This window comes from Octopus sinensis, linkage group LG5 (genome assembly GCF_006345805.1).
Source record: "Octopus sinensis linkage group LG5, ASM634580v1, whole genome shotgun sequence".
Classification (NCBI taxonomy): domain Eukaryota; kingdom Metazoa; phylum Mollusca; class Cephalopoda; order Octopoda; family Octopodidae; genus Octopus; species Octopus sinensis.
Window position 1 is genome coordinate 64,485,079 of NC_043001.1, and position 12,721 is coordinate 64,497,799.

Here is a 12,721-nt window from a genome sequence, read left to right on the forward strand (position 1 = left end):
TGTGTTGATATGTGCACAAAAAGTTATAGTGCATGCCACACTAAAGGAATTTCATATTGGTTTCCCAGGGATTTCAAGAATGAAATAGTTAATGAGAAGTTATGTATATTGGCCAACAATGGACTGTGACATTGAAGAAATAGTGAAAGCATGCAGAGGGTGTACCCTAGCTGCAAAAGCACTTACCACTAAATGGCAATTGTGGCCAAAAACAGATATTCCATGGTCTAGACTGCATGTTGATTATGCAAGTCCACTTAAGAGTTCATATTACCTTGTGGTGGTAGACAGTTTTTCAAAGTGGCCTGAAGTGTATAAGTGTAAAAAGCCAACATCTGAAGTTACAGTAAGTTTTTTACATGAATTGTTTGCCAGATATGATACTTCTGATATCATTGTGTCTGATAATGGAAATCAATTTACTTCAGACGAGTTCAGAAAATTTTGTAAAATGTTTGTTATCAAACATGTGACCACTCCGTCATATCATCCTAAGTCAAATGGACAAGTGGAACATTTTATTGACACTTTTAAGAGGGCATTAAAAAAGGTGAACAATGAAGAAATGGACGACCTTGCACTTAAACAATTCCTAAGATTGTACCAATTAACACCTTATCCAAATACCCCATCTGAAATGTCACCCACAGAATTGATGTTTGCTAGAAAGACCAGATCTATTTTTAATAAGCTGATACTGTTATAAGAATGTATTTTTCTGAATTATAATATTGTAATAATTTAGTTTTAGTTATCTCTGGGTCGAAAATGTTTAGCCCATTGGTTGGTTTTGAACCATTGAAGTCACTATATATATATTCTCAAAGAAAAAAAGGAAAATAGTTGCTTTAGAGTTATCTCCTCTTTGCTTCCCTCGGCTTGGAGAAATCTCTACTTTAGGTGAGCAGATTCTTGCATTTGGAAGAGAGACAATGATGTGGTGTACCCTTACTAGATTATTCTGGAGGTGCCTTAAAGTATAAAAGACAGTGGCTGAAAGGTGAAGAATGACTTCGGTATTATACTGCTGTCAAAACCACACTCACTGCCAAGACAATTTGTCGACCGTCATCAATACTTTTTGGATTCATGACTCTGGTGACTATTTTGCTTTGTCCAATATTTGACTATTGACCCAATTATTTTGTATCAACTCTGTACTGCTGTTTTTGTAAACTTTATCATATTTTTCAATATATAACTGAATTGTACAGATCCGTTTGCTTTACTTGCTAGTTTCAATTGGGGACTGCTTCCTTGTCATGCAGTAACTGTAACAATACTGAGTGAAAATAGAAAAAAGGTGAACAACAAATGTACTTCAAAATTCTTCAAGTTAGGTGACAAAGTTCTTTTTAAAACCTATAGATATGGTAAAGAAAACTGGGAGGATGGTATAATCATTAAACAAATTGGAAGAATGTTATTTCTGGTAAAAGGAAAAATGTTGAACATAAATGACATTAACCAACTTAAAAAAAGATTCATGGAAAAAACGGTCATAAGAAATGAATTCCTCATGGAAGTATTGCATGACATTCTAGCACCAGAAAACAGAAAAGAAGTCAAACATGGTGTACCATGCTTGTTGTTTGTTGAAGTTGTTGTTACTGTTTTGACTTATGAGTTTGTTGATTTGTGTTTTTCTTTTCATTTATGGGAGAACCTGAGAAGAGAAATGGAGGCTGGACCAGCAAAAGGCTACAGTTATGTGGCAGCAACTGGCAGAGGAGTGGATGTGGATGCTTTGGAGATTCGCGAGGTAAAGATAGAACCGAAAAAGCTAAAAGAATGCAGGAAGTTACTGGAAAAAGAAGGCCATAACCTAAAATTGATGCCACTAGATGAACTAACAAACAGAGTAAAGAAGAGAACAGTGATATATAAAACACTGAAAGTGTCATCTCGAAAAATAGAAATAGCAACTATAGAAGATATTGAAAAGTGTCTAAAAGTGTCACCACTTTCATAACAAGAGGAAGAAGATATGGCACATTAGAGGTGTGATTCGCAATCGAAGAAGAAGTGATAAAGCACTCCACTGAAGCCATAAAGACAGAAGAGTGGGTTCTTTTGCCAACATACTGTGGCAAGCATGTTGCCAGAGTGAGAGTGGGAAAAGTACCACCAGAATTAAATGAAACATGGTTAGTTGCAGCAATTATGTTCAACATGGAGGAAGACTCAAAAATATTGAGAGTAACGAGAACTAAAAGGTTGAATTAATGGGAGTATAGCATAGGGATAGCTATATGGGCAAGTTTAAGTGGCTTGAACAAAACTGTGGAGGAAATAATTCTACCTGAAGATGTGAGACTGAGAGTGGTAGTGGAGGGTTCCCATATGCTACTTGTGTGGCGAGAAAGGCCATATGAAGGTGAAGTGTCCCCAGAGAGAAGAGAAGGAACAGTCTGAGGATTGACGAAGTGATACAGGATGATGAGAAAGAGACAGCAATAACAGAAAAATTTACGTTAAAAAACGAAAGAGGCAAGAAAGAGTAAGCTCTCCGCCGTAGAGGCAGAAAAAGAAAAGAGAAGTAGATAAGGAGATCATGAAGGAGGTTGAAAAGGAGGTCAAGAAGGAGGTTGAGAAAGAGGTTGGGGAGGAGCTTGAGAAAAAGGAGACAGTAGCAAGGGTACTAGCAATTCCAGTGGAGGAGGAAGTTTTAGGCGATGTAGAAAGACAACAGCATGAAGAAACAATGACACTAACCAAAATGGAGGAGGATAAAGTCAGAGAGAAGGTGTCAAGAGTGGAGCAAGGTAAAGGCAAACAAGCGAGAAGGCCAAGAAAACACAGATGGAATTTCGTTACATATGCTAAGAGCACAGCAACTGAAAGAATGATAATGAAGTTTAATTCTGTTATAAGGGTTAAGTTGCCTACAGATACGTATGGAGAAAATGTGAAAGTCATTGTAATTGATAAAGACAGATACAACAGGTTGAAGGAAATGTGTAACATTGATCCGCCGAGATTTGTAGTGGAGTTTGACGAACTACTGCCAGTAGTGGAATTAAGAGAGCTGAAACCATTTGTAAAATATTTTTAAAAAAAGTAAAAATGTGGTAAAAAAAGAGGACAAAAGCAATGCTAATGGAGAAAAAATAAGGAAAAGAAAGATTATAAACTATGAGTAAAAACGTTGAAATGGTGCTGCATGAGAGTGGGGCTCATGCAGCCATTTCATTTTTCATTTTTATATAACATTTTTCTCATTATTCATTCATTTTATGTTTTTTGTCCCCACAGTGGCATTCTGTCTGTCCTTGTGCTGTCCCCTCTTTATGAAAGCCTGAGTGCTTAATAAAAGAATTCAAGTAGTTCACTGTGAACCATTGGCAGAACAGTAATCGTAGGCATTGTGTAAATACTTTCTTTCCCCCTGCTTTGTTAAATTATTTATCCAACACCAGGATATAAAAAAGGGCAAGCAAGTGGAACAGAATTTTTTATAAAGGATGATAACTTTGATCCAAATCAAGATTTAGTGTTAAGTTTTGTGAATATTTTACAGCCTAAGTTTTCATTAATATTTGCAATGGGACTTATTTCCGATTTGGAAAATATCCTTACTTTTCTCCTCATTTTGGGAATACAAAGTATTCCATAGCTAGACAGCATTAAACTTTGGTATGTCTACCTTTCTTTTTCTACTTAATACATTTATGAGTGAAACTGTACACTCTTCCTGGTAAAAAAGTGGTAGTAGTCAGCCATTATAAATAGACAAGTAGCTGGTCATCAACAGGAAGGTCAGAAAGTTGAGAGTACATGTAAACTGTGTTGGTGGTCGTGTCTGTGTTGATATAGTAATTATACTGTGATACTGAGTGGATGTTATAACATCCAACCTTCTGAGAATAATAACACCTGGGGGTTGTACAGTGCCAGATAGAACCATTCTATCAACGACTTCAGAATACAACAATATCTGTCAGAGCGACAACTGTTGTCAAAAGACAGATACAACAGTGGCAAGAGACCGCTTTACAACACTTTCTTAGATTGGACATGTGAAAGGTATCTTTAGCTACTAAGCTTTTTAAAAATAAAATTTTCTTTATAAATAGTCAGGGACAGTTGAAGCAGGTATCAACAGCTTTAAAATATGAAAGGATTATTTTTTTTAATTATTTTTTGGTGGGTTAGTTCTATTATAACATATATGATTACACTGTAGCAATTTTCTCACCTAAAAGCTGGCTGTTGTAAAAAGTTAAAAATCATAAAATGTACAAAATGGCAGAAAACAGTACACAGCTTTAAATTATTTTCAAATATAATCAGCACTTATTTTGTATTCTTAAGAATACACTCGTCAAAAGTAATACAAGTCTTTCATACTTTTCATCTTACTTAACTCCCAATCTGGTTAGAAACTAGAGATGTTAATGAAATGGAGTTCATCCAGTATATAAATAATGAATTTGTATGAAACTTGCTGATGGGATGTAGTAATTGTTGGTGTAAATTGTCGGTGTGGCTTTTTTACTTGTTGATCTTTGCCTGTTGTCATGTTGCTGTTAATTGTTCAAACAAATTGAATACAGTTAAGTTGATTACACTGCACATAGGTGTTTTTGCATATTTTTGCAAGTTATTGATTTCCTTGAATTTATGTTCAAATAGTCTCTGTAACTTTGAAGCTGTACAACTATCATCAGAAGAGGCATTCTGAGCTATGCTTTCATCTCCTCCATTGATGTAAGGAAGGTGGCATTGCTCTGCTGACATGCATACCTTGTGGACTCATCATTCATTGTGATAAAGATTTCTTCAGGAAAAAAAATGTTAAAGAAACATGCAACAAGCTTTGCTTCTAAGTTTAAATTTTTTGTAAAGCTTACATTAATAACAAAATCATTGATGCAATGATTAGCTTCATGATCCCTCCACTCTGATATGAATTCCTGTCACAATCACTTAGACTACTGGTATGTATAGATGACATTGAAATATCACTGATTATTTTCTCCTAATCCAAGCTCTCTTTACCTAATTGAATAATTAATCTCTTATTATAAAAGGCAGATTTTATCTGCCTCCCTTTGTCTCTTATAGAAATCTACAATATAGGATTTCTTCAATTACAATTTACCTAGCATTTTTAAGAGTAGAATAAATCGGGTCGTGCCAGGTCCAGTTTTTAAAATTTCAACCCCAATTAAGCAAAATTTAGAGAAAACTCACATTGTGGTGTGTAAGTCAAGTGCTTTTCTTAGTGTGGGCTACAGCACACGCACACACACACACACACACACAAAAACGGAGCGATCTGCTTCACTCACGCTATCACCCTAATTTCTACTCCTTTCTCTTTGCAAGTGTGCGACGATTAAAGTGAAACTATTTCTATAAAACAAGAGAAGTGTACCTTAAACCACTACTAAAAAAAAAAACACAGCAAACAGAAACAAATAAATACATAACGATTTACTCCTCACACAATTTCTTCAATTAGAGTTTACCTATGATTTTTCAAAGTACTTCCATTCGGTCATGCCATACAAAATTTCTTTCAATTTCACCCCCAATTAAGACAAAATTTGAGAAAACTCAATATTTTAACATTTCACTCTGAAAGCATTGATGTACATGTGTGCGTGCGTGAGTGTGTGTGTGTGTGTGTGTGTGTCATTCCTCACACACACGCATACACATACATATATGACAGTGACAAACACAAACGTTTCAAACAACTACATATAAACACGTGTGTGTTTGTTATTAGTAAAAAAGGCGCCAAACACAACTCACTTCTCATTCGAACATATTTGCAAAAACTCACCGACGGTTGAATTGCCATAACAATACAGAAAAGGTAAATTGGTTTTTAATTTACTTTCTATTGTTAAATTTTGGTAGTATTAATTGGCGAGCCGAGCTTCTTTCAGTATATATTTATACATACACTAGCAGAATTGCCCGGCGTTGCTCGGGGCTGAATTGCTTGAAAGTACTGTTAATGATTGCACTGAATTATGATGATTATTCAGGCAAATATTGATATAAGCTTACGGTGGGAGATAAGGACTTAACAATCAAACGTGTGCCATTGCATTGTTTTGGGGGAACCAAATTTCTGATGAGCATTATAGGGGCACCAACTTTAAGTTTGAGAAAGTGTGGTGGTAGTCCGGGGTGCTCAAAGGAATTGAGTACCTCTATTGGATAGTTCATGACGTCCTCTGGGTCAGGAGTTGTATCGATAGACTGATATACATAGACTTCCCCAGGAATGAGTTTTAGCATTTCATCATTAATATGGTGAAGAGTTTTATTCCTCGGGGCCAGTATAGCCTTTTTGCCAATCCAATCCATATTCTGATAATTAGCTTGTAGATCTGGGAACACTGCATCTCTGAGATCAGAAGGCGTCTTAACAATGGTACAAATGGAATCGATGGCAATATTACCATTTTCATCCCCTGGTATTTTGCCTTCACCAAGTGCAAGGAGGGTGTGAGGAAATGCTGCTGATGTGATATTACGTCGCATATGAGCATGCATATTGGTGTGAAGTTTGAGAGTTACTTCCGTTTATTTTAAAAAATATGCATTAAAATGGAAAAAAATGATGGTAAATTATTTGTAAAAATCATAGACTCATCATAGACGCGCGCTAATACCCAGAAGGGCTCGATATGAATCACGACTATAAGATACCCGGTTTTGGTTAAACTGCATCGCAAAATGTGGGAGTAGTTAGGAATCTAAATCGGAGTAGACAGACACAGCCTTTCTTTTATATATAAATATTTTTGTCCTAAAAAACTTTGTATGGATTGAATGGTTACCTCTATGGAAATATATACACGCACATTATACATGCATGTGTGTATAGATGAATATATAAATACATTTAAATATCTATATACACTTTTGGGCGATCTTTCTGTTTCTTAGAGATAACTTTAGATCTTATTTTCGTGCTAAAAAACTTTGTATGGAGTGAATGGTTACCTCTATGGAAATATATACACACACGTTATACATACATGTGTGCATAGATGAATATATAAATACATTTATATATCTATATACACTTTTGGGCGATCTCTGTGCTACTTAGAGATAACTTTAGATCTTATTTTCGTCCTAAAAAACTTTGTGCGGAGTGAATGGTTACGTGTATGGAAATATATACACACACATTATACATACATCTGTGTATAGATGAATATATAAATACATTTAAATATCTATATACGCTTTTGGGCGATCTTTCTGCTACTTGGATATAGGGGCGATGTTTCGCTTGTCGTAGCACACGTTTCCGTCGATTTCCGTAAAAAATGTAAACACTGAATCGGCCATACATACATACATACATACACACACACATACATACACACACACACACACATACATGCATACATACATATACACATACACCGAGTAAAAAAATTCAGTTATTTCTCTCTTTCACACATTACTCTCTCTGTCTCTTCACACACACTAACAGAAGCACTTCACTTACACAACATACTGTCTGTCTCCCACACTCCATCAAACACACACACACACACACATGTACATCAATGCGTCCCATGCACGGTAACTTCAAAAGAACTTCCCTCGTCATACAATCGCTTTCTCTTAGTCTCTTTCGCTCTCATTACTTATGTAAAAAAATAAAAGTTTTTTACGGAAATCGACGGAAACCTGTGCTACGACAAGCGAAACATCGCCGATATGGGTCTTATATTCGTCCTAAAAAACTTTCCTGTCACACACTCACGCACACGCACGCACACACACACACACACACGCACCCTCACACACACGCACACACACACTCACACACACGCACGTTAGCTCACAATTTTATTTATATATTTGCGTGTCTATGTGTGTAAAGAGGAAGTGGCAGACTGAAAGAGTCACTCACTACAAAAGGTGAATTACTTTCATTTTATTCATTGCACACTGTGTGTGTGCGTGTGCGTGTGGTGTAAACCACATTAAGAAAAGCATTTGACATACACACCAGAATGTGAGTTTTCTGTAAATTTTGCTTAATTGGAGTTTAAATTTTAAAAAGTGGACCTGGCAAAACCCGATGCATTTTACTCTTAAAAATACTAAGTAAATTGTAATTGAAGAAATCCTATATTGTAGATTTCTATAACTGACAAAGGGAGGCAGATAAAATCTGCCTTTTATAATAAGAGATAAATATATACACATATTCTGTATATATTTTATTATATAATATTATATATAGATATATGTATATATAATTGCAGTATGAAACAGTGTTTATGTATAAACAGATGACACTTATATATAGTTATTAATAAATGTATGCATCCGTTTAAAAGAAAAACCAAAAAATATTTTATTCTTTATAAATGTTGTGTTCAAAATAACATTTTCTTTTAAGAATGTGTATATAACAAAGTATGTGTATATAACTACGTGGCTTATATCTTTATATATAAAAGTGAAGTTGTGTGTCTGTCTCCTACGATTTAGATTCGTAACTACTCCCACATTTTGCGGTGCAGTTTAACCAAAAGCGGGTATCTTATAGTCGTGATTCATATCGAGCCCTTCTGGGTATTAGCGCGCGTCCACGATGAGTCTACGATTTAAAAAAAATTTACCATATTTTTCCATTTTAATGCATTTTTTTCGCTATTATATAAGGAAAGTAACTCTCTAAAAATATCTACGATGTGTCAACGATTTTTAAAAAAAAATTACCTTAATTTTTTTTCCATTTTGAATGCATTTTTTTGCTATTTTTTGGCTATAACTCTCTAAAAATGCTTATATAGTTATTTCCCTTACAAACCCGAGCAACGCCGGGCGATACTGCTAGTACATAATAATAAATAAATCATTAATAAATAATATCACTGAATTCTAACACCACTTCAAGCATTACACACCATGATGCTTGTAAATTGAAGGAAAAAAAATCTAAAGCAATTCACTTAATAAATTGCAAAAATAAATGTACATGGTGTAAACAGGATACTTTCTGATAGCCACTTTTTCCAAAATTAGGGTAAAGTTTGTTCCTCACACTGATATGTGCTCTGAATTGTTAGAGTATTATACAGAATATCTTGTATTTAATTTTACTCTGTGTGCCAAGTTCAAATCTTGCTAAGAACAACTTCTTCTGGAGTCAATATAATGTCAGTCAATTACTGAGGTTAGTTCTCTCTCTCTCATTCGCTCTCTTCCTCCCCCTTTCTCCAGAAATGTAAGAGTTAAATGAAGAACCTTCCAAGCGTAGACCAATGGTAAGTGTGATACAGAACAGAAATAAAGAAATAAATCAGTTCATACTGCATTTCTGAGGCATTCTTACATATTTGAAACATACATTTCTGGATTAGTTCTATAACCTACTGACAGATGGCAGCACATGGTTGTGTGTGCAGTGAGAGCTAGCAGTGAGCTTCATGAGGCAGTGTGCCAAGTGACATCACTGTGTTTACTTCGCAAGTTGTGAAATTTGAGTTTTTGTGATCATGTAGTCTGCAATTTCGTCATGGATAGGAACAAAAAGCCAATGTGAAATTTTGTTTTAAACTTGGTAAGTCTGCTACTGTGACATTGAGCATGTTTCAGCAAGCTTATGACAATGAGACAATGGGTGGTATGCAATGTTTCAAGTGGCAGGGGCACTTCAAAAGTGGAAGAATTTTCCTAGAAGACAATGAGCAATGTGGAAGACCTGCTTCAAGCATCAGCCCTGGAAATGTGGTATTGTGCACTGAGAATTTGTCTATCGATCAAGAGTTCTATTGCAACATTTTGAAGTGTTTGAGGGAGAACATTCAGTGAAAGTGACCGGATCTGTAGTGCGCAAAGAATTGGATTCTTCATGACAACAATGCACCCTGTCACTTCACTCATGAGTTTCTCGCCAAAAACAAAGTATCGCTTCTGCACCTAACCCTAACCTACCCTATTTGCCAGATTCAGCACCTGTGGACTTCCATCTCTTCCCCAAAATGAAAATGCAGTTCAAAGGTTGTCGTTTTAACACTGTTGTCAAGATCCAAAGTGTATCATAGAAGGTCCTTGACTTACTTACGGAAAACAACTTCCAGGCCGGATTCTAAAAGTGGCAGGAACACTGGGCCTGTTTTATTGCTGTGTAAGGTGACTATTTTGGAGGAGATAATGTTAAAACTTAGGTAAATGTTATTTATTATTAAACATAATTAGTCTGGGAATGTTTTGATACCATCTCGTATTGATAAATTTCTGTTTATTAGTCAGTTATATTCAACAGATACTTTCTGTACTAAATTGAAGTTTATTTTTTAAAGAAGCATCATATCTATATTTTTCTAATTATTCATTATCTCATGTTTCATGCCCAGCCTTAATCTATTCAAAAAAATTATTGACTACTTTTATGTATATTTATAAATTAATTTCAATTTGGTTTTTATCAATAACTAATTACATATAATTAATAAGTATAAGTGACAATGAAATGCTACATTGTTGATTGCAATATTCTTATTTAAATCCTCCAACAGCCAAGTGCATTGAAACAAAGCACATTGCTTTATTTGTTTCTATTCATTTAAGGAAAAATAGACATAAATCAGGATTTATAAATTTTTGTTTTATTTAATTCATAGATTTCAAGCAAATACTACAGTAGAGATGGAAACAATACTAATGATATTTAGTGTACAGAAGCAAGGATTGTTTTCATGAGTACATTTTATTAATATTGTATTTAAATTTACATTTCACCTTATAGAAACAATACCAAAGTTTCAAGTGCCTATCATGCAAATGAAACAAAGAAAGCCACTATCCAGCTATTGAGAACAATTATAGTTCTTACACAGACTTTAAAACCCCTCCCAGATGAAGCTTTAATGACAATAAAGTTATTTTATTATGATGAAGGTATGTTGTTATCAGTTTTTAAAGATTTTTCTGATATTTTTGATTCTTAAAACTACTGCCAATTTCTTTTATCAATCACATGCTTTCCTTCCAGTTACACCAGCTGATTATGAACCTCCAGGGTTTAAAGCAACAGATTTAAATAGTTTTCACTTTCAAGAACCTATGAATATTAAAATGGGAAATGTGTCCACAGTGAGTTAACATTCAATATAATTGAATTATAGAAACATTATCCAAATTAGAATAAATTTAGAATGTTTTCATACATAGAATTTTGTCTTACATTTTACATTATTCTTTTGTTTATTTGCATTATCTTTTGGTAACATTATTTGTTAACTTGCATATTACAAAGTTTTGTACATGTTGCAAAAGCAAGGAAAATGCACAGGGTGGGTTTTACTATAGTAAGTAGTCAAATATAAACTAATTAGTAATTGAAGTTAGTATTAGTGAATACTCTTAATAATTAGTATTTTTTGTTTTTTTTCCAGCCATTCCATTTGTAAGTATAAAAAATTAATTTATATTTATATTTATATTCTTTAAAGTTTCTACTGATTTTAATTGCAATTAATTTCAAAGTTGTTCCTGTCTTGGAATTTCTTTTTTTGAGATTATTTTAATTTTACAGTTATATCTGAGCATGTATTCTTGACTACCATTCAGTGTATTCTTACCTGTAACCTTACCAACATTCTATTGCTTGCCTCTCATATAATATGATCTGTTATATTCATATAAGTGGCATTTACATATATCTGAATATCTATCTAACCTTTTCAGTGGCTATGCTTGTGTGTGTGTGTGTGTGTGTGTGTGTGTGTGTGTGTGTGTGTGTGTGTGTGTGTGTGTGTGTGTGCGTGTGTTTGTGTGTGTGCGTGTATGTGTGTGTGCGTGTGTGCGTGTGTGCGTGTGTGTGTGTGTGTGTGTATGCATGCTGTTGTATCTTGAGACAACAACATACAACAATATGTTTGGTATGTCCACTATAGTTGCTGCACTTTAAAAAGTATGGTCTTCAAAGGATTGACAGCTGAAAAAGATGGTCATCATTGAAATTGATGGAAAACCTTGTGTGTGTGTGTGTGTGTGTGTGTGTGTGTGTGTGTGTGTGTGTGCGCGCGTGCGTGTGTGTGTGCCTGTGTGTGTGTGTGTGTGTGTGTGTGTGTGTGTGTGTGCTTGTGTGTGTGTACATATGTTTTTATGTTGGTATGTGGAATAGAACACTATGATTTCTTTCTTATGCTCCTAAGTTTATATGATAATATATAGCTTGAAACATTAATCTATGATATTATGTGGTTTAGGGTGTATTGATAATAATAATTATAACAAAAATTTAGAATATTAATGTTTTTTTTATTTGCTTCAGTCATTTGACTGTGGCCATGCTGGAGCAACGCCTTTAGTTGAACAAATCAACCCCAGGACTTACCCTTTGTAAGCCTACTATTTATTCTATCATTCTCTTTTACTGAATTGCTAAGTTATGGCGATGTAAACACACCAACATCAGTTGTCAAGTGATGGTGGTGGGGGACAAACACAGACACACAAGCATATACATACATACATATATATATATATATATATGATAGGCTTCTTTCAATTTCCCTGTACCAAATCCATTCACAAGGCTTCAGTCGGCTCAAGGTTGTAGTAGAAGACACTTGCCCAAGGTGCCATGCAGTGGGACTGAATCTGGAACCATGTGGTTGGTAGGCAAGCGAGATACCACACAGCCACTCCTGTGCCTATGTTAAAAAATACAGTGTCCGTCTTGCAAGAATGTTCTGTAGCGATAGACATAGTCAGT

At 34.7% G+C, this 12,721-nt stretch overlaps 1 protein-coding gene across 3 annotated transcripts in view; it reads left to right on the forward strand.

Moving 5' to 3' along the window:
- LOC115212167 (HORMA domain-containing protein 1-like) overlaps window positions 1–12,721 on the forward strand; it is a 557,209-nt gene that overhangs the window by 230,380 nt on the left and 314,108 nt on the right. For all 3 annotated transcript variants that reach the window (XM_036502711.1, XM_036502710.1, XM_036502712.1), the window contains 3 exons: window positions 10,748–10,899; window positions 10,994–11,094; window positions 11,397–11,407. In XM_036502711.1, the coding sequence (XP_036358604.1) occupies window positions 10,748–10,899; window positions 10,994–11,094; window positions 11,397–11,407 (264 nt within the window). The remainder of the gene's footprint in view (window positions 1–10,747; window positions 10,900–10,993; window positions 11,095–11,396; window positions 11,408–12,721) is intronic.